Source organism: Seriola lalandi, unplaced genomic scaffold (assembly GCF_002814215.2).
Source record: "Seriola lalandi dorsalis isolate HSWRI2012SDOR001 ecotype SW California unplaced genomic scaffold, Sedor1 jcf7180002054246, whole genome shotgun sequence".
Classification (NCBI taxonomy): Eukaryota; Metazoa; Chordata; class Actinopteri; order Carangiformes; family Carangidae; genus Seriola; species Seriola lalandi.
In genome coordinates this window covers 86,754-109,583 of record NW_019524799.1, presented here as the reverse complement: position 1 = coordinate 109,583, position 22,830 = coordinate 86,754, and the positions used below count along the sequence as shown (strand labels likewise).

At 41.6% G+C, this 22,830-nt stretch overlaps 1 protein-coding gene across 2 annotated transcripts in view; it reads left to right on the top strand.

Annotated features, from left to right (window-relative positions):
* The window catches only part of cacna2d2a (calcium channel, voltage-dependent, alpha 2/delta subunit 2a), a 140,428-nt gene that overhangs the window by 98,484 nt on the left and 19,114 nt on the right, over window positions 1-22,830 (top strand). For both annotated transcript variants that reach the window (XM_087173517.1, XM_023404537.2), the window contains 8 exons: window positions 3,317-3,448; window positions 3,677-3,734; window positions 14,069-14,119; window positions 14,471-14,570; window positions 16,068-16,229; window positions 18,207-18,317; window positions 19,188-19,266; window positions 22,256-22,305. In XM_087173517.1, coding sequence (XP_087029643.1) covers window positions 3,317-3,448; window positions 3,677-3,734; window positions 14,069-14,119; window positions 14,471-14,570; window positions 16,068-16,229; window positions 18,207-18,317; window positions 19,188-19,266; window positions 22,256-22,305 — 743 coding nt within the window. The remainder of the gene's footprint in view (window positions 1-3,316; window positions 3,449-3,676; window positions 3,735-14,068; window positions 14,120-14,470; window positions 14,571-16,067; window positions 16,230-18,206; window positions 18,318-19,187; window positions 19,267-22,255; window positions 22,306-22,830) is intronic.

The window sequence follows — 22,830 nt, the reverse complement described above, 5'->3', positions numbered from 1 at the left end:
CAGGGGAAATTTGTCTTTTTATCAACTGTCCAGAGAAGTCACGGCACATCCTAACTGAATAAATCAAAGAGAATTAGTTTGTTGTGTTCTCTTATATCTGATGTGCCCGTTTTTCTGCAGAGATCTCCTGCAGATGTGTGTGTCTATGTGTTTTTCTATGTGTGTGTGTGTGATTGCAGAGTTGGACCAACAGTAGAAGTGGCTCACACATGACTGGTTTACTTTAAACTGGCAGCATAAACACACATACACTCAGTTTTATTGCTGTTGGTTGACAGACGAAGGCTGACCAGCAGTCAGGCGAGAATAAAAACACACTAACATTCAGAAAACATATCGAGCCAATTGCAGGTGTTGAATTCATGTGTGTGCACAACCCTGGGCAGCGATGCGACTGATAATTTATATTGCATAGGCAGCGAGAGTTTGGTCAATACCTTGATGTTAGTCGGGGTAGCTGAGGGGGTTCTAGTTTTAAACGGAGGTCGCAGGATGTCTCTGCGCCCTTGGCCTGTCTCGGATAGCTATCATTACAGACCCAGTGCCTCTTCAGATAACAGCACCCAGGACTTCACAGCACACAGGCTGGTACAGCAGCAACCTGCTGTGATAACTCATGCTCAAAGGATAATACTTTTTACACATTAATCGGATGATTCTTTAACCACGGAGTATTGCATGACCCACATGAAATTGAAATGCATAGTTTGGTTCCCTGAACATTTCTTCACAAACATCAGTAAAATACAGGTGTCACGCACTTTTCTCTCAAGTTCAGTCTCTCTAGTTCTTCAGACCATCTGGACTCCGGTAATGTAAACGCCGGACGGGTGAGAGATAGAACATAAAGCTCTTTCTTTCTTCTTCTTCGTCTTTCTAATTCTGGTTCAATAAAATTAAGTTTGTGGCAGAAATGTCACACACTGTCCAGGAATGAGTCATCAAATAACCCCAAAACAAAAATCTGACAAAAAATTAGACGGTTAACATAGACAATATTGTTTTCCATTTAAACAGAAGTTACTGTACATTTTACAATGATGGTAAAGCCCCAAATATAAAGCAGTGATTAACAACTTTTTCATCAGCTAGTTGTTCACCTACTAAGATACAAATGGCCAAAGTGATGTGACTTTTTTTACAACTGAAAACAGTTCCTATAATCAATTCATTGACCTCAATCATGTCTTAGATTCTGCAATTTTCAATTTAGCAGTTTAAAGTTTGTTTTGATTTTTTTTTTCTCTCTCTCCTTCCCTCATGGGTGAGAAATTGCCTTTTTCAGGCTGTGAAAGCAGCCACTCATTCGTGTTAATTTCTGTGTTGCTTTCCATCAATCGTCCTCCCCCTCTCTCTGGGTTTTTATGTTTATCCCCATCTGTAGGGCTGCCTCTATCCTCCTCCATTCTTCCTTTGTGTTTATGTCTATGAATTTTGAGAAAAACATGTTGAGGAGCTCCCCTTGGTGATGGCAGCAATTTGGCTTTCATATATTCCTATCCTCCAGACACTACTTAGTGCTTGTGTAGCGAGTGTGCGCATGTGTGTGTGTTTGTGTGCATTTGTTTTACAGGATGCTAGTGAGTAATGAAACTTAGCTTTGTTTTGAGCTCCAATTTTGGCGAGCGTTTGGCAAGGTGGAACTGAGCTTTCAGCTGAAAAGATAAGAACAGTATTATGTTAGGTAGGTTTAGGTAATGACAGTGTGATTGTGATTCTTCCGAGGCTTTCAGTTTAGAGTAAAGGAAGTGGATGCAGTAGATGGAGGAAGGTTGTTGGTGTATTTCTTAGCTCTTAACTGACAGCTCGTCAAAGATTCTGAGCGGTAATTGAAAAGCATGGGAAAAGTGGATAATGATCATTTATTTGTGTGAAATTCAAACAAGGGGTTGAGAAAAGCTGGACTTGTCGGTTCAGAGGCTTATCTAGCTTTGGTTGGCTGAGTAATTAAATCAGAGAAGCGAGTGAAGTTCTCCTCAGCTCAGCGCCTCATCTTGTTTCCTCTTTAATCAGGTGGCTATTAAACCTCTGATTGCACTCCCCATCTTCTGACTTCAGCTTAGCTATTAAACACAGGCTGAAAGCATTTTGGGGTGGGAGGGGTGTATGTGTGTGTGGAGACATATTGTCTCTTTTTGTAAGGATAGAAAAAAATATAATCAGAAATGACAGAAATAGAAGGACAGGAGAGGTTACTCTAACTGAACTCATATTGTCCCTCATACAGAAGGAGAATATGAGTTATGTTAGAGTGAGGTAGAAAGGAAACGAGATACACTTTGATGCTGTGGTGGTGTTATTCTACCACCACCAGCGGCATGTTATTTCATTTCTTGTTGACTAGATGATGAATACTTCTCTCCAAGACCATAAATCCATTTCACAAAGTACCACTGACCTGTGAGATATATCTATGACCTTAAGTTTTAAGTCCAAACACACACCTTGACGTGCCAGACCGGTTCTTTCTCTCTTTCTCGTTCGTACCAACCCCCTAGCACACACGTAGTTTTGTATTTCTCTGCTATCAAAAGTTCAAAAGTGGCCTCTGCCTCCACATGCTGCGAGTGACACATGACCTCATGCCAAGGTCATCTCAGATTCCTCATCTGCACTCCTCAGAGATCACCCAGATTACACTGATGCCCCGCTCAGAGGGCTACCGCTGGCCGAGCCGCCTGCATACATCCATTCTTATGTACCCAGCTTACTGCTGCTGGCACGGACAAGGTTGTTGAGCAAGGAGACTTGACCTTTGGGGTACTAACACAAAAAACCTAGTGTTTTGCACTTTGGTTACACTATATTTAGTGCTTATTACTTGCGGCTTTTATTAAAAATAAGGTAACTTAACTGTTTATTTTGTATATATTAAAAAACAGGTGCAAAAAATCAATACAGTAATATGAGATTCTGGGTGTAAATCGGATTATAAGAAACAATTTCCAGTGCCTGTAGTTTAAGTATTTATTCCTTCTTTTAATAATACTTTGAGGGGCTATGGCACATAATCAGCAGCTCATTTGCTATTCTCTCCATTTTTTTTCTCTTTATATAACCAGAAGCATATTCTGAGTTGTGCTCATTGTAAGAGAACTGTGTTTACCAAAAACTTGTGAACAGTGTCGTCTTGCAGCAGAAGTCTCTTGGGTCCATTGTGGACCCAAAAGAGTTTCACACATGTGAAAATCTGTGGAAACTTCTCCTTTAGAAAAACAGTTCTCTGTGTAAATTGGTAAACTTGAAAACAATGAGCCCTATACACGATATTAACCAGTTCACTATTGCATTTCTCTTTGTGTGTGTGTTCCTACAGCCCCTGTCATCCTAAATGAGTTAAACTGGACCCAGGCTCTGGAGAGGGTCTTCATTGAAAACCGTCGGGAGGACAGCTCTCTGCGGTGGCAGGTGTTTGGCAGTGCCACAGGAGTGACACGATACTACCCAGGTAGGCCGCAGGGCACTGAGTCAACAGTCTGCCTTATGACTCAGGGCAAGATAAAGTCTAAATTGACCCTAGGGCTCCTCAGCCGCAGAACATTGGCAATCTCTTATCAGATGGCTGTACTGGTAACTCGATAGACAGAATGAAATTATGATTACTTTGATCTAATCTTATCTGAAATATCCTACAGTGCACTGTACCGTCTATAACTTACTTCCTTGCTCTCTTCAGCCACTCCATGGAGGGCACCCAACAAGATCGACCTGTATGACGTCCGCAGAAGACCATGGTAAGCGCCAGCTTTATAGAAAACCCAAGGTATTTAGTCTCAGCATAATATCAGTGTAATGTATTTCCTTCCACCGTTAATGCCTATTGGCTATTTTAGGGCGAATAAGAAAAGAGCGAACATTATCCTCTTAATTTTTGAGCATTGCAGTTATTTTTAGAGGCATTTATTTCCTAAATGGGCACCTTTGGACTCTATAGGGGCGTTAATGGTGAAATACTCTGACACTGGTTTTATTCTTTCACCCTTCATATACTTAATGTCAGATAATTTGCTGAACTTTCAAAGTGCATTGTCTCGGTCCAGATGAGTGTTGGACAGAGTGACTGTTGGGCGCCAGGTGAGTCCAGCTGAGTGTTGAGAGGACAGGCGGTTTGTGTAGCTCACAGCGGACAGCCTCTAACCAATACAAACATCGTCATCATCATCATCATCATCAGCAGCAGCAGCAGCAGCAGCAGCAGCAGCAGCAGAGTAAAATTGCAGAGATTTAACTTGTCATCGCAACACCTGTGCTGTCAGCCGCGGCACTGTCACGCTGTCTTAAAATTGTGACAAACTGTTGAGATGTGATCTCAGTGCACACACATGCTGCAAACACATTTGATTTTTAATTTGTGTGGTGCAAAGAAGGCATAAACTTGTGTCCATACTCTTTGCCACTGCATTGGCCTTTGTTTGTTACATTGAAGATAATTTGAGGTCTTTTCAGCTGCATAATCTTCATAATTCTTTGCTCTGTGTTGGAGTTAGAAGAAGTAACCTATTTGCGTAAAACACTTTTGAATTATAATATGTGCTTACTTCACTGCACTACACTCAAATTCTCTCTGCGAAGATAACTTGCTCTATGCATCAGTGCATCTGTTATAAAAATTTTATCTTAACGTAATTGATAAGATAATTTTCCTAAACTGGCTGCTGAAGGCATGTCTGCACATTAAGACGGCTTTGTGACTGTAGCCACATGTATAAAAGAAAGGCTTTAATTCTTAAATTCAGTCTTGTACTAAGAATCCTCTACAGTGTTTTGTCTCTGGCTCCTGTAGACCTCCTGTGCTCCCTCCAGCCTACAGCTAAATAAAGGGTATTGTTTAATGGAATGAGATCAAAACATCTTCCTGACCCATATTTATCTCAGTAAGTGATAATGAAGAATGCACTGTATTTTGCTACAGGGACAAAACAAGATAGGGGCTAATGTTTTTGTTTAAAGTGGCCACCTTTGCCTGTGGTTCTTAGTGCAACAGCTGATCCCTGTACAGTGCCGGAGTGGGCAAGTGTGACAGGCTGGACAGAACTAGGCTGCGTCGGGCCAAACAGCCCCCTCACCCACCCGCCCTGGCTTCCTGTCCATCCTTCCATGTTCAATCTACCTGCCACTGTCACATCGGCTTTGTGGCAGCACTGCCTGTTGCCTGGTTACAGGTTGGAGTGAACTGGACATAATCATGGCAGCAATGTTGATTAGACCTGACCCCGTTTTCCCTCTCTGTCTCGGTCCAGCTCAGCCTGAGTGGCTGTTTGAGGTCAGGCCAGGCTGTCAGATGAAGTCAACGAGCTCAGGCCGAACAAGCAAAAGACAAGCAACAGAAATCTTTGCATTCTGGTTAAGTTTGTATGAAAGTCAAGGTCCAAAATCCTCAATCTAGAAATCATTTGATGTGTAAGTGACGTTTAAAAGGCCCAGTCAAGGTTCAAGGTTTAAGGTTTAATTTAGTGATCCATAAAAATATAAAAATGACGGTGTTCCCATCCTAACCAACCAGCGCTGATTACCAAAACAAGGGAAGTAAATACCCATAGAATAAAACCATAGATAAAAACAACATAAAACTACAGAAACTGTAAAATTAAAAACAGCATAAAAACAAACGAAGATTAAATTGACTAAAGTTTACACAGTTTACATCTTCCTCACAATGTTGTGGTTGTATTGTCGTATCACTCCAAGACATTCAGATATATAACCAAGGGGCCTGTCTATCAGTGATACCAGGTTCTTACTGGATGACACTTTTGTTTACATTAAGATCGTACACAGATTTTAAGCCCTTTAATGAAAACATTCAAAGGGATTGCCTAACACCTCAGTCTATCTGTAATCATCAGACTAACAAGGTGTTCCCTGACAATTTAATTAAGTTAATACCCGAAGACAGTCTCCATAGTGCCCCACTGTCACAGTAGGCAACACGATAAACATGAAAAATGCTGGAAAACACAAGGCACTGTGTAACAGGACAACTTAAAACAGGGATCCTGTCTTTGATCTGTCAGCACAATAACCAAAGTACACCCAAGTTTTATTGTCTTACACATGTTTTGACTGGGTGACTCTTCCCGGAGACAGGAAGGAACAAGGAAAGAGAAAGAAGAGGGGGACTGCTGAGCAGCGGCAGCATCTGTGACGAGGTTAGACAGAGGAAGAGGTGTATTTTTGCGCAGAGGAACACCTTGTCACCCCCCTGGTCCTCCATGTTTGTCACTGTCATTTCTGTCGAGCTTTTCTTCATGTCGGAGCCTTCGACATTTCCTGTGGCCTGTTGCTTAGCAACTTGTGCCCAGCCGCGCTGAGTGGCGGGGCCGTGGCAGGGAGTGTCATTATATGTCAGGTCAGACTTGTGTGATTATAGTCTAACATGCTGTCTCCCCGACTGACATTCTCTGGAGAGGTCGGCCAATCACACGAGTTACAAAAACAGTCTACAGGGGTTAGGTAAGCCCGTCATGTTACAGGATGAGATAGCAGGATCCGTCACAGGGACAGTAACACAGTTATTGTACATATATCCAAAAGAGGATAAAACAGAATTTGGACATTTGTAGAAGTAGCATCTAAGCTTTAGGTGTTTCCCATAGAAGCAGTTAACAGACATCTGAGAGCCGGAAACATTTTTTTCCTTTTTCAATAAACCCACATATCATTGCCTATCAACCGAGATTTGAAGAGGGGCTATCTTACATTTGCTATTGAACCTACCACTGTGATGGTTATGATGGTTGTGATGGTTGGAAATATCTAGCAAACTTTAGTTAGATAGCAATAAGATACTGGTCATACCAGACCAAATCATCAAACCCGCTGGGGATGATGTTAGCCTTTCATTTGCAAGACAAAAAAAATATTTTTTCTTCTTTTAAAAGGGGAAATAGTCTCACTTTAAGCTGTCTCTCCCTTTACAACATTCAGACGTTTAGAGGACCCATATTGTGTAGTTTTATTCCAATCGTAGTGGAAGCTAGTAAGCTACACTAATAAGCTTCTGCTCTGAAAGTGGACGCTAGCTTCCAATGTTATCAGAGATTTGCATTAAATGTTACTTTTTGCTGGTTCATGTCAACACTAGCTGAGTCATAGGCTCCTCCCACACACTCAGCGCTGTTTTCGTCCCATACTGTACAAAGTAGGAAGGTGTAGCTAGCATTAGCTGTCTCTTTCTCGCAGGTCTATTTGTGATGATCTCTAATTTACTCTATGATAAAAATCACAACATGGACAAATGTATGAAGTATAGAGTATCAGTATTATATGGAGTAACATTACCAAAAGCCACGTCATTGCAGAAAATAGAGACAGTACAGAAAGTACAGACTAGAAAAGAAAAGAAACCATAAAAACATCACATGGAATGTAAAATTTAAATGTCACTTTTCTTGGTAAGTGCAATTCTGTACAAAAAAGTCAAAACAAACACCAAGGATACAGAAACACTTACAGACACAAAAGGCTTTACATATATGTCCAGTGAATTATGTACAGACAAACACACACTGTCTCCCACCCATCTATCCGCTCTTCTCCTCTCACAAACTAATGGATACATCGGATCACATGGGCTAATTTACCAGATAGATAAAGTAGCTTTGCAAATACTGGTATAGCCACCGGAATACACAGATGCAATCAATTGAACATGCTTCAGTAATGTTTGCACTAACACCGTCTCCGGGGACTCGTCACCCAGTCAAAGCTGTAATTTACTATGGAGAATGAAAGTAGCGGCCAGAATTCATGGCCAGTTTGTAGCGTAATAGACCTGTAGCTTCACTGGGACGGATGGACGGTGGCGTGGCTGACCTGGCCGGAGCTGACCAGGTGCACTTCTTACAAAAAAGATTGGTGGGCCGTCTGCCTCTACAGATGGGCTCTCTCTCTCTCCCCCGTCTGCTCCCACACCAACAGCCCCAGGAAAATTAATGGTCCAGTCAACACACTTAATTGTCTCCAATTGCTCTGACATTAATTATTAACATTTGTCCATTATAATGTCTGTTCATGATATCAAGGGAAGCGAAGCCGAGAGAGAAGTCAGGCAGAGGGAGAGAGGAAAATGAAAGGGCGAAGAGAGAAGTAACCAGAGACAGGCAAGGAGCCCTGTTAGCCAAGCGTTGCAAAGATCCCATTACCTCCCAGGTTCACAACGGCATGTAGGCTATATCACATATTGATTTCTTTAAAAAGTCAATCTAACCTCTTTGTAAATATTATGACTACTAGTCAATCCTCAAAGCTGAGGCTCCCCAAAATACCATTCCCAATATCTAGAGCCCTGAGCGTCACCTCTTCCATATTTCATTCTTTTCCTTCAGTTGTTCTTCATACTCCATGCTTTTCACTCTCTTCACCCCACTTGCTGGTGTGTTGTTGGTGAGACTGAAGGAGACACAAAGCTTTAGCAGTCTTACTAGGAGCGTCCCAATCAAAAATTTGACATTTCAGTTTGAGTGAACATGTAGAGACACAGCAGAAGATTTTTTTGTTCTGTCTTAAGAGCAGCAATAACAGACTACTGCTTGTCTACTAATAATTGATACTGATGTATTCCAGTATGTGGGGCTAATTCAATACTCTGTACTTAGCAAGGAAAGTGGTGGAAAAATTTAGCGTAGAATTTTGTGTGTTCTTCTTAGACATAACCGAAAATATGGAAATGTGAATGTTGGTACCAACACTTCCAATAATCAACAGAAAGTGGAATAAATAAACGGCAGACAACATCTCTTTCTCCTGCAGGCTCTCTGGACGCCGTCCTCCTATATTTTTATCTTAATTCAATCTTTATTCGCCTGCCACATCCACAGGAGCACTAAAAGAGCAGCAGTCCATAAAATAATAAGCCCATCAGCACAACACAAATCCACACACACTTGGGAGCATGCACACAAACACACCTACAACGCACACATATGCATACACACTAGCAGTTTCTCTGTGCTATATACAGTTCTCCCATTATGGTATGGTGAATATGATGCATGTATATCGGAGCTCGCACTGTGGAGAAAATTCACACACTATAGTGGACAAACACACACAATACTGAAGGTACTGTATATACATCCCACTCATTAGGTATATGTACTGTACAGTGCAGCCAAGAAACATCGTTCAGCAGTGAAACCAACACACGCAACACACAGTAAGCTTTTCTGCAACACTTGCTGTAGCACAATAAAATGAGCCGAAGCCACTCCATGTATCATGCTGCATGTATCTATTGCATGTATCTGAAATGTATGTCGTAGATAATTCCTCCATTTAAATGTAATGCACAACACTTTGTGGAATGTGTCTGGGTGCATAAACACAATCTCCTGAGAGAGTTAGGCCCCCGGCACAGTTAATGTATTGATTTTACAACGCTGTGCCATGATAAAACTATTTCATGAATTCCAATGAGACTCCTTTACCGGACTGCTGCAAAAGGAGTGAAATACAATCACCACAACGAAGAATATGTCATTGTGTTCATTGCTTGTATAATGCATTTCTTTTAGATTTATGCTGTGGGGGGGGGGGCGTTGGTCGCGGGTTGTAAGGCTGGGGCGGCTGTGAATGCTGCTGCTTTAATCTCCTCTCATTTAGAGCAATACCTCGTTCCACCTCAGTGTAAAGAGCATATGTCTAACACACACACGTATCAGACTTTACCATGATTGTACATAATGTCACATGCAGATTTGTAATAGTGTGAACACGGTTATTTCATGACATACATGATGTATGTTATGGCTCTCTTGTATTTTTTATGTGCATACAAGTCACTACTGCTGCTGTGGCCAGACTTGCTTTTTGATTTATTCGGTTAATAATATATCACAAAAAAACAAAAAAACAACCGCCACTTTAACTTAAGCAATTACTTGCGTTTAACTATTAACTCAAATGACCTCTGTTGCCGTCTGTGCTATATAGCAGAACTCCATACTTTGCCTAAGGGCTGTGACTAACAGTTATTTCTCTTATCTACCATGAATTCTGTTTTTGATTAATCACTTAGTCTATAAGAAATTATAGTAAAAAATGCTCCTCACGAGTTCTCAGAGCTCAAGGTGATGTCTACATTTTGACTGTTCTGTTTGACCAACAGTTCAAAACCAAAAAAGATCCAATTTAAAGCAACAGAAAACAGAGAAAAGCAGTTAAATTCTCCCATATGAGAAGCTGGATCTAGCAAAGGTTTTACATTTTGTTGATAAATAACATAATCAATATTTCAAATTGATTTCAATAAATTTTCTATCTATTGACTGACCCCCTTTTTGTCATAAAAAAAAAAACAATCAATAAGCTATTTCAAACAATCAAAACAGATGTAAATTGCAGAAAATGTTGTGTCACAGTCTTATTGTATGTACAATTAATGCTGCTTTGTAGGGTTGTAACAACTATTAGATTATTGAACACCTGATCATTCGAACAAGGATCAAAGGCATTTTCTCAGTAAATTTCTATTTTATAGCAAAAGAAACTGTGTTTGTGCAAAATAAGAGAAAAATGTATTTCCTCCGTACAACATCTCTTTGTTGTGGTCTTAGAGGCTTTTAGGTTTTATTGTATGTATTTTAAGGACTACATAACCAAAATTTAGTTTCTTGTTTGTATGGTTCTTTTATTGTTATGGTCCCTTTAGCTGAACATTGTTAAACTGCAATATTTTATTTTACAACCAGGCAGTTACACTCACATTGCCAACAAAGTAGTCTGATATTTCAGATACTAATTTATGAGATGTGCGATTTGATGTAAATATCTGTAGATGATGGACAGGTATAATAAACAGGTTGATTTAAAGGGGCGCTGGACTTGGAAGGAGAACTTTGACATTAGTTTATCTAATTCGTTAAGGTGCTCAGAGTGAACAAGATCCTCATATGTGCATACAATAGTGGTGTCAAAATAATGTGCTCTCACTAGTTATGGTGGCTCAGCACCAGTGGTCAGATGCTGACCATAACTTTCAGTGAGTGAACAGAGAGGCCATAGGCTGATATGTTGAGTCTACTGGCTGATGGCTGATGGTTGTGTCGCTGTGGGACAGAATGGGCGACAGGGCTCAGTTCAGCACCAGCCAGGCCCATCTGCTTGTCACCTGGTCTTGGCACGCAGGAGACTGGGTAATGACAGGGAAAGAATGGCATCAGTGGGCAGAAGCTGAGAGGTAATTACTGACTGGAATCCATGCAGAAACAACACATCTGGATCCATGAGTCAAAATGTGGAGAATTATACACTGATACCGGCCTCAATTCATGATTTTTATCTGTCAGAACCGTAGAACTGCGTATCAGCCTGGAGACTAAAAATCCTTGACTCCATCCCCCTCTCTCTGATCTTGATGTTCTCTGCTCAGAGGCACAGAGAAAAATTCAATCGTACTTGAGGCAATGGAAAGGGAGAGAAAGAGAAGCAGTGCTGATACACCAAGACAATCTGCAGGGAAGATCAGCCATGGCAGCACTATAGCTTCAGTGCTGAGTGACGCTATTCTGGCTCATGTGTTACTTTTCTCTACTCCATCACTGCTCACACATTCCTCTTAAACCCATTACTGCTGATCAATGCTGCCTCTTTCACAGTTAGAGAAAAATGATCTGCTTGAAAGTAATATTTTCTCAGCAGATTTTAGGGCCAAAGTTTACACAGTCTACCATTGTGAGATTTTACATTGTGAGATGACCCATAATGACTGAGTAATAGAAGTCTGCATTGCCGTATAATTAACATTTAGCCCCTTCAAAATAACTTGAAGTCCCATTAAAGGACCATTCTCCTCTATGAGAAATAGGCTGACCAGAGAAGTTAATGAAATCCTGCAGTTGGTCTACAGGCATCAGCCGTCACCAAATGACCCTCCTTCAATCTCCAGACAGGGTGTCTCCGTCCATGAGCCTGAGGGAATGGAGACGTGGGCCACATTCTGACTGAGTTTCCGTCCTGCATCGATGATTGCTTTCACAAACCCCATCCGCTCGAAAGAAAGAAGCCGCCACTGTGTGGAGTCTCAGATCTCTCCTCCTCTCCCTCTCCCTCTCACTCCCTCAAATTAAGATTTCAGTAATTAAATTGATAAAAGTCAAGCATGCCAATATGCCTCATGGTTCCAGACCTGATTTCATATGCCACACAGTTGTGGAGAGCTGCGGAAGTTCTACCTTTGATGTGGCATTCTTTATTATTGAAAATAATTGGATTCTCCCTCCCCCCCTCTCCCTCACACATACACACATTTTGCCCATGTTCACTCTGGGCATGCTCAGTTAATCGACCTCTTGCGAGGCAGTGCTGGTGCTGCCGAGTCCCTGCTCCATCTGGGGGTTTCCAGGCAGCTTTTCAGCAGAGTGGGGCCCGGGTTGTGTCTGAAAACCGGATTTGAGCAGCCCAGGCAGTGTGCTGAGGGACGTCACTTCAACTCAGGTCAGGGGTCATTCTGCAGGTTGGAGTGGCGCCTGCCAGTGAGTGGGAGCGCTGAGACTTGTGGTAGCAGTGGCGAAGCCTACCGGGGCTCCGTTGCTCTACCTCCATATCAGCTTGGCCGAGCATAAGAACAGAGCCTCTCTGGCCCACAGGCAGCTGGCTTCTCTCCACACTCAGCGGAATGGCTGATAATCAGCAGAAAGAGACCCCTGATGATTACTCTGCCTCTGCCTAAGACGGCTGCTAACTGCTTGCCTGCTCGCTCCTCAGAATGTCAGACTAGTACTCATATTTGAAAAACCCCTCTCTCCCCCCTCCCTGTGTGCCATAGAAAAGCCTGTAATGTCCATCAATGTCAGCTCCCTTTGTATCAGGGGTAAATGTGAATTTAATTGCCACTGGAGCAGAACGAGGGAATTTTTGATTTTGCTCCGTATATCATCCTCTCTCCATTGCGGACAGATGTTACCTGTGAGTCTCCATCAGGACAAGTTGTCTGGTCTTGCTAGTTTAGTGCCGTCGCTGCTTTGTGGGCCTACGCTGTGCCGTGGCTAACACGCACCAAGAACAGCACCTATTTTAGGAGTTTCTTTGCAGCAGAAGCATAATGGTCTTAAGCAGCTTGTGTCTCCCCCTGACAAAGGGACCGCCACAGTAAATAATGTGTTTGACGCCCAAGTGATGAGTCATTAAAGGACAGAACATCAGCCATCTTACTTTACTGACGGCACTTAGCTCAGCACAGGCTCTCCACAGCACAGGTCAGCACCACTCATGCTGCTCCTTGACAAGTTTATATAAATTTCAAGTGACTAAATATAAAGCATATTACATTGTGTGAGTCACCATCGCGTCACTGCAAAAAATTCAATTTTAATTAGTCATTTGTGCTCATTTTAAGTTCTAAAATCATTTCTTTTTCCTTTAACAGAGTGAGTACTTTTATTTCCTTTAAGTCAGACTAAGGTAGATCATTCACTCCAAACAGCAAAATGACTTTTAATTTGGCAAAACCTATTTGATCATGTTGATTGGTACTGGAAATAGAATGTACTAACCTATTGGCATTAAAGACAGTAATATCTGAATATGAGAAGCATTTTTGAACACGTAACAAAAGAATATCAGCCATTGTCACTGGGTTATAGGTGTTAAAGACTGTATGAAGACGTTGTTGATATATACTATGTTAAATTTAGTATCTTTTGGACAGAGTACTAGGTTTGTAAAAGAGGCTGTTGTTACAGTGATGGCTTGTGTGGTTAAGAGGTTACAGTCCAGTACAGACCATTGTTGTGAATATATTATTATATACTTAGACCATAAACTAGCAATTACTGTGGCTTATGCAGTAATTATTTAGAGTAGGCATTGTTATTCAGAATGGAGGAGTATCTCTGTCGAAGTCCGCCGACAGTAGCTGTTGCCAACACTGAAGTATACTATATACCACAACTTATTAACTCTTCTAAGCACATAAGCCTTTTCTGTATTCTGTAGCTTAAGTGGGCTCAGCCATGGTCGTTTCATATTATCATGGCTCAGCTCATTGCGACTTTGGCTTCTTTCTTTAGTGCAGTTCACGAAGATTATGGGAACAAATTAAAGCTCATTCTTTGTGTCTTTTGTGCAGGTATATCCAAGGTGCATCGTCTCCAAAGGACATGGTCATCATTGTGGATGTGTGAGTGTCTCACTGCCTCCTCTTTCAACATTACTCCCAGGCTAGAGAGTGTGGCTCCTTCAAAGGGCACTAGTGCCACCTGTTGGTCTGAGGAAAGTCTAAAGTTAGAGGAAGGCGACCTCTCCTCATCCATTTGCCACTGTACTACTGACTAAAACATACTACTACATACTACTACTTTGAGTGCATGTCTGAGTAAGGAAAATTTTGTCAGAGGATGAAACCAGTCCCCGGTGACTTTTAGAAAGGGACATGAGCAGAAAAACGTGTATTCATAAACGAAGCTCCCAAGATTCAGACTTGTTTTCCTCTAACTGAGCCTCTAAGTGCTTCGTTGCTTCTTTTCTGCAGGAGCGGAAGTGTCAGCGGACTCACTCTGAAGCTCATGAAAACCTCTGTTGTGGAGATGCTGGACACTCTGTCAGATGATGACTATGTGAATGTGGCCAGGGTAAGTAGAAGTTTGGTAGATCATGATTTGCAATGAATCATTCAAATCACTTCTGAAACCAACAATCACACAAATATTTGTAGTATTCATTAAGCAGGTGGTAATCAAGCAGGGAGTCAGTAAACGGCACAGTGTGCTCATACTGCTCCCAGTTGTTTGCTTGCAGTGGAAACACTACACTTCCCTCATTACAGTGTATTTGCTCTTCCTGCATCACTGTTGTCCATGTGGGATTTTGCCCGTCTGTCTCTTTCACTCTCTGCTGATTACTAAGCTTTCTATTAGGACTAATGTTTAGGGGAATATTAACGTTATCCTATATTGCAGGACAGATAACACACACACAAACACGTACACGTACACTCACACACATGTCCACATGCTTGGTTTGGTGGCTCTGTTTGGAGACTTCCTTCAGTAATCCTTCATAATCCATTGCTCTTAGCCACTGTATGCCTCTAAATCCCAGCTCTAAGAGCAAGAAATGAGCATGGTAATCTGGGTGGGAACGCATCTGATTTTCACCCCAATAAAGAAAGTGAGGGCTTACAAAAGCTTGCTGTGGAATATTTGTAAACACAAAAGACATTAATAAGTAAAAAATTAACTGAAAATAATCATAAGACACCATCTCTTGAGTCTGCCGCTTCAGTACACTTCTTTATGACAAACTGTGGCCGCACTCATGTAATGCCAATATAATTAGTTGCAATAATACAGCATTTATTTCAAAGGACTATTTTATTTTTATTTATTACAGATAGTAGATGTAAACCAGCGTGTTTCTTTTCCTAATCCCTTTCTCTACTTTATATCACAACCTTTTATGGGATATTTAGAAGTAACTGAGTGATGATTCTTGAATATGTGGCTCCGAATACTTTTGTGTCTTTGATTTCTTTGTTTGCTAATTTAAATATGAAACAACACAAACCTGTGAGAAATGTCAGCTTTTTGCACACATAACGTTTTACATCAATCTGGCCTGAAAATGTCAGTAGATTTTGAAGTTGACCTTCAAAAAGAAACAACATTTGAAACCTGCTATTACAGACATTGCTGTTTATATTTGTAATCACACATAGACATAGACACTGCACACAAGAAGAAATATATATGCCACACACACACACACACGCACACCTTTAGGCTAATTTGGTGGATGAGATGAGACAGATGATATTACCTTGGCTGGGTTTCTGTTCAGTGGTTTGCACTGGCGTTTCAGGTGCACCTGTTCTTTGTGTGGAAAGTTGTAATTACCAGTGTTTACTGCCAGCCAGAGAGTAGCAGGGCAGCTTACATCTGCACACACCCACGTCTGCATCCTGCCGCCATGAACTACACACACATATCATAGAGAAAACACAGAAATACACAGTCTTACAACAGTTGGATAACAACTTAAATTTAGTAAAACTGTGGGTATTATTTTTGTCAGGAAAAGCTAGTATGCATATGGTATACTCACATGTGTTTTTGCATTCAACCCTCTAGTTCAACGAGAAGGCCGACGCTGTTGTTCCTTGCTTCAGGACTTTGGTCCAAGCCAACGTTCGTAACAAGAAGATCTTCAAGGAGGCCGTCATGCATATGCAAGCCAAAGGAACTACAGATTACAAGTCCGGCTTCACATTCGCCTTTGAACAGCTTCTCAATGTAAGAACCAACAACAGTTTCAGGGCAGGGCAACGCGAGGGTGGATGTTTGTCTGTGGTTGACAAATTGTGCGCTTCCAGAAGGTCTTAGATAACATGCTGGAACTATGTACTGTAGCTTCAGTACATTCTGCCACAGTTACTGTCTAATCCAATTAATAAAACTGAACTTACAGTGATAAAACTGTGCTGACAGTGAGTGGCTCAGGTTTGTAAAAGACATTTCCAGAGTTCTGTTATTGTTGAAGATTGGTCTGATTATAACTGCTGTTGCGATGGAGTGACGCTAGCGTTTGCAGCAGCCAACACAGTCGTGCGGTCTGTCAGCAGCGGGCGTCCACGTGCTCTCAACACAGGTGCTGCCTCAGCTCCGTATGCTGCTGTGTATTTTAGGAGGCTGCCACCCTAATGGGCTCTGATGGGATGATTGATGAGCGCAGCCCAGAGGAGATCAGCCACAGACACTTTATATTCCTCTGGTGGGGTTGGCGGCATAGAGCCAAGTGCCGGCTGCACCCCCCCAACCCACCACCCCCCCTACTTCTTTTGCCAGCAGAATGAGAAATAAAAAGGCCCCTTTAATCGCTGTCTGTGGCAGACTCACTCCCATGATTGGTGGCAGAAGCACAATAAAAATATGTAATTGTAGCAATATTATTTATCTTTATTAGAATCTTGTCAGATTGACATGCCGCTGGCCTGCATATCAATGGCAGCTGCCGTGCAGACACGGGGGGGGGGGGTTTGTATGAAAGCTGAATGCTAAACACTGGTGCCTGGCTATGAGCATATAGTCCTGAAATGCTTGTGAAAGTGCATCTGACACAATCAAATTTAACAATAGAATAATGTTGTATGCTTTAAATGAAATCCTAAAATCATGATAATATGAGGAAGCGCGTGCCTCCCAACTGGGAAATTTGTAAATGTAGATGAAAAGCAAAAAATGAAAGCTGAGAGCGGATTAGATGGTTCCACTGCACCAGAAAAGAATAAGAAAATAAATAAATATTTGGATAAAAGAATAGTATTTTTTTACCTTGATAGGGAATTGAATAAATTTCCAGTACAAACCCCTTTCATCTCATGCTTGTATGATGTAGAAGTAGTTAATTCATTTAAAGTGACATTACAACTGCTCCATGGTACACCTTAAAATTTAGAGGTTGGTATTACCAGCAATGAAATCTCAACAGTCCACCGCCAGTTGGGTTCATAAAAGGTCCCATGAAGAAGTCCCATCTTACAACTACTTTCCAAAAGAAATGAATCTGCCAAGAAACTGTCCCCATATTACCATTGCATCTATGCCATCCTTTAAATTAGCAGTTTTAGTTTTTTTGCCAATGCCCTTAAATAATACCCATAGAAGCTATAATCATAACCCCCATAATAACTGAAAATATACAGTTTCATTTATTTGTTTTTTGAGTTGTGTCCTGCAGTAAGTTTATATCTGGAGTCAAATTTACAAATTTACAAATTTTCAGATATACAGTGCAAAAAAGCTCCTACTACCATTCTGTGCTCCAAGCATAAATGAGCCTATATCACCTTTATCCTGTGGAGCCTTGATGGCGTGTCCAAATACCATCAACACGGTTTACCTGTTTCACGACACTGTTATACACCAGCCTCCCCTTATGGGTGTCCACAGCAGAGGTTATAGTTGCTAATACATAAATTACACACGCATATTTAAATTACAACTACATTATATTGTGTTATGAACCATTTATTATATCTATGTGCTGCTTATAAATGCTAAATAGCGGGGTTAAAGTGTCACGGTGATAACTAATGTTATATTTTATATCGTGTAAACTTTGTAAAACCCTTTGTTTCTTTGACTATAGTAGCACACTGTTCTAGCCTGACCACCTTCCCCTTTTACTGTGTTCTCTAACTCCTGTGTCTCTCTTCTTCTTTCCCTTTCATTGCTCTTCTCTCCTCCCTCTTCTCTCTTCATGTGTCACAGGAAAGCAGCGCCCCGCGGGCCAACTGCAATAAGATGATAATGATGTTTACAGATGGCGGGGAGGATCGTGCACAAGAAATCTTTGAGAAGTACAACTGGCCCAACAAAACAGTGAGTCGGTCCCCATAAGGCCGTTATCTAGTCATCTACTCGCTCTGCCAGCCCAAGAGATCATGCATGTCCAGAAACTGTCTTAGCAGGTCCTTTTCTCTCCCCATCTCCCACCGTTTTCTGCTGACATTGTCTCATTATAGCACAGGCGGTTGTGTTAGTTAGGCTGTCAGACATGCCAAGCACTCCAATCTGTGCACATAACATCCTCTCCAAGCTTTCTTCACTTCCATTTTGGCTGTTCTGATTCAGGCTTTTTTTCCTCTTGTGATTCATCTCTTTAGTCTTCAACTTTGTCCTCCCTTCTCTCAGTCTGTTTCTCTTTCCCTCTCTCCTCTTCTGTCTCTTTTGTTGTTTTGCTGCTGGTGTTAACAGCTCTGACCTGCTGACTAATTAGCCACTTTATCATCAGAGCCTATGAAAATTACAGCCAATAGATAGTGAGTTTGTGTCTTTGTTCCTGTCTTGTTGTCACTCCCCCCTCCTTTCCCCCATTTCACAGCTCCACCAATATTTATTCTGATATCCATTACTATCGAGTTCCCTCTTGACGGCTGCTGTCATACAGGAATAATCTGCAGTTTGACAACTCTCTCACTGCAGTCTTGCGTTGGAGACAGTTGTGTGAGTTGACTGGGAGGCTAATCTAAACATAGTAGAGATTTGTGCATAGTAGTTGTCACATGACGGTGAACTTATTGCCATCCAGAAGTAGGTGTGTGGGGTGTAGTTTTGCTCTAGTAGCTGTCTCTGCAGGATCTTTGGTTTTTGGCTGTTTTACATCTTTCTGTATTATTCTTGCATTTCCTTCGAATGATTTGTTTCCTTTGTCCTCTCTGTCTCTTTGCATTTGTCGTTTTCTCCGTCCAGGTTCGTGTGTTCACCTTTTCTGTTGGCCAACATAATTATGATGTCACACCTTTGCAGTGGATAGCATGTGCCAATAAAGGTAAGTGGATAAGAGGTTTCCATGTTTGCATGAACAACATGACACCTTTCAGTGATGCCACAAAATGATGATGATTAATAAGTAAATTTCAATTTACTGTTCACTATGTAGAGTAAAATACTGCATGTCTGTTAGATAGGGAGCAGTGAGCGAAAAAGGGAGGGACTTGGAAATAGCTCCACTCTTGTAGTTGTTAAGTAGGAAATGTAAAGCCTAATCAATCTTTAAAAAAAAAAGAACTAACAATTACTATTTTACATTTGATTTTTATGAGAACACTTTTGCCAAGACCAAGAGTACACAACAGTGCACGTGTGATCTTCTTATTGCTTTGGAGAGCATGATGTTGACCTTTTTAGGACCCTTTTCATAACCATAAATAGTAAATAAATAAATAAATCTATCAATTGTATGTAAAGACGTACTCCAAGACTGTGACATCACTGTTTGTTGGGTGTGGTTACACATAGAGCAAAGCCCAATTGTGGTCACATCCAGGTCAGCAGGCTTGAAACTTCTAAGCAGAAAATAAGTGAAATAAATTGAAATATTTAAACCGGCCTGCACCATTACAAACCCATCATCACTAAGATTTATCCAGGTGTCTGTCTTACTGCACGTGATGCTCAAATCAATATTATATTCATCTAAAGCTGCTAAAGTCCCTAAAATAACCCGACAAGCAGGCAGCCCTGCCTCTGACCGACAGTCTGAAAACCCATATGACTCAGCGGCTCTTCCTGTTAGCAACATTGTCTCAGTGAATCTCATCTTGACTCAGTTCATTTTGGCACAACCTAACTCCGAATGTTGTTGCTGTGCTCAGTTTGGAGCACTGTTTTTTTTTTTGTTTGTTTTTTAATGCATAACCCACTTCCCTTCGTCTCTGTTGTGGTTTGATTTAATATAGTTTCTCTGTGTTGCCATTTATCTGAAGCTGCTCCTTTATGAGGCCTTTAGCTGTCTGTATGAAGCCTCGGCTAACTGCTGCTGCTGATTAGCTTATTGCCACTGGAGCCAAGTGCTTCAGAAGTATCTCCCCAGAAGTTGTTATTAATTAGCAGGAGGAGTCTGGTAGCAGGATGATTACCGTGCCATCTCCCTGTCAGGCTGGGGAAAGTCCAGGATTACGCCTCTGTGCCAACATGCTCTCTGCTGCTCGCGACTGTAGTGATTACCATGGTACTAAAGTCTATGCCAACATAAGACAATAGTGTTGACACACCAGCCTCAATGGAGCTGTCCTCTCATATCTCCAGTACTTATTACTCTTTGGTATCTCACTCCAACAGAACCAGCTCCCTGACACTTCCACAGGCCCTAACCCTTCACCCATGACACACACACACACATATACGCAAACACACACACAGAAGCACAAACACCCACAACTAGGCCACTTGGAGATGTAGTCTCACTTGAGCTGCGAGCCTATCTTAAGAAGAAAGTAACCTCACTTTGACTCTGACGACAATGAAGCCATTTATCCATGCTCTCAAACAGTATAACAAAATCCAAAACAGAAAAGAGAGTTATCCTCAAAAAAAAAAAAAAAGGTGAAATTGAGGATACAAAAGCAGCAAATGTGATCTACCGCATTGTTCATCCTAATACCTCCATAAAAGTGGTGCTTTTAATCCAAACTGGGAATAAAATGTGGCATAAATTCAAGATGACCATCCACAATAAAAGTAAAATACTAAAACATATCAGTTACAGCATGAAATTAGTTACACATCTTCATTAGGTACACTTATGACCGTTTAAAGCTTGTATCAAACAAGACAAGAAAACTGAATATGAACAGAAAGTAGTGCATGCTGGTCTACATAAGAGAAAAGGGCATACTCATACTCGACGCAGTGTGACTATATTACACTTGACCAACATAACAATTACTTTATGCAGAAAGCACTAAAGCACAGTTTAGATCTTATCCACATTTAATTAAAAAAGCTTGACATAATCAATATTGTCAAACTCAACTCATATGATACTATATAATTTATACCCCAGTTAGTTGGACCACACCAAATATCCAGAGTTTTCTCTGGACACACATGACTTCAAAAATCAGGTGATGATGTTTGTGGAAAACCGAAAACAGTGCTAAGCCATTATGTAAATGAGAGTCAAAAAGACAACTTGTTGTCGATTACAATCATAATTGCCCCTCACGCAGCAGATCGCTGTTGTTAACATGCACAGCACAGGCACATTCTTACTCTTTAGTTACTGCCTGTATTTTCGTCTCTTCACCTCTCGCTGAGCTCTGCCCTACAACCACAGATGCCACCTCTCGGGCACACAGCCAAAAGCACTGGGACGAACTGCTGCTCTCAAGAAAACTATAATAAATAGCTGCACCCTGCGACTGCGTGTGCAGAGATGTGTATGCCTGTGCACGTGTGCGTACAATGTCTGCACGCTCCCATGTGCAAGTGAATGAGACAGAGGAGCCAAATCTCGACACAGACCACTGTGGCAAAGTGTATAATGCATCAAAATAATGAGAGTCATCTCTGCCTTTTAACATTCAGGGGATGCTGTCTCCATTTCGCGGCTCTTTGTATAAACACTCATGGCTTTAATAACTTGGGGAGCGGCGTGGTTATTGACCCAGTCGGTCACTCTCCTCCATTCCTAATCAGCAGCAGCAGAGCCTGGGGCTCAGCAGTCCCAAGGAGCCTCCACATTTACATCCTACAGAACAACCATGAGTGTAGAGAGGTCAATGGCCACAAGCTCTACCGTGACTGTCTGGCTGAACATCATCGGCTGGAAATGATGGTGTTACATGTACCTAATAACACTGAAGAGATTAGACTGCAATCTACAAATGGATCACTTTTGTACACACTGTGAATGTTTTAACTCTTGAAAATGTAAAGCTCTGAGACAGAACATGACGCAGGTAGGCAACACGAAGCAGAGGGGACACAAGCTTTCTGCTGGAATACTGTATCGATTCTTTTCTCTTAATCTTCAGGTTACTACTTTGAAATTCCATCGATTGGAGCCATCAGAATCAACACCCAGGTAAGATATATAGAGTGCGTACATGCGTCTGAATACACCTTTATGAATCCACAAAAACGTCAATTTCAAGCAAGAAGCTAGTCCATTCTTCCCTCTTTCTTCATGCTTGCTTTGATGTTAATTACACAGATTGTAGATATCTTTGAGTATACAATAACAAAGGGACAGAAGACCTGCATAGCTGGATGACTAAAGAAACGAGGGGACAGAGGTGGAGATGGAGTGATAACAAACATGGTTGTGGTCTTTCTGCGAGAATGTTTTTTGGAAGCTCTGATCTAAAGACGATCAGATCTCTTTTTCTCTTGCTGTCTCTCTTTCTCTGTCTTTCCCTCTCTCTGTCTGTCAGACACACACACCTCTGGTTCATCGCACACCCAGGGCCCTTCCACCCCCATCGCACTCGCTTGAGGCACTATGAGCTTTTAGAGGCCCTTGGGATAACCTCATTCCAGCTGTAGAAATTGACTCAGTTGCTGGGAGGTGGGGGAGCTACTGCACAACCACCACCCCAACCCCCCACCC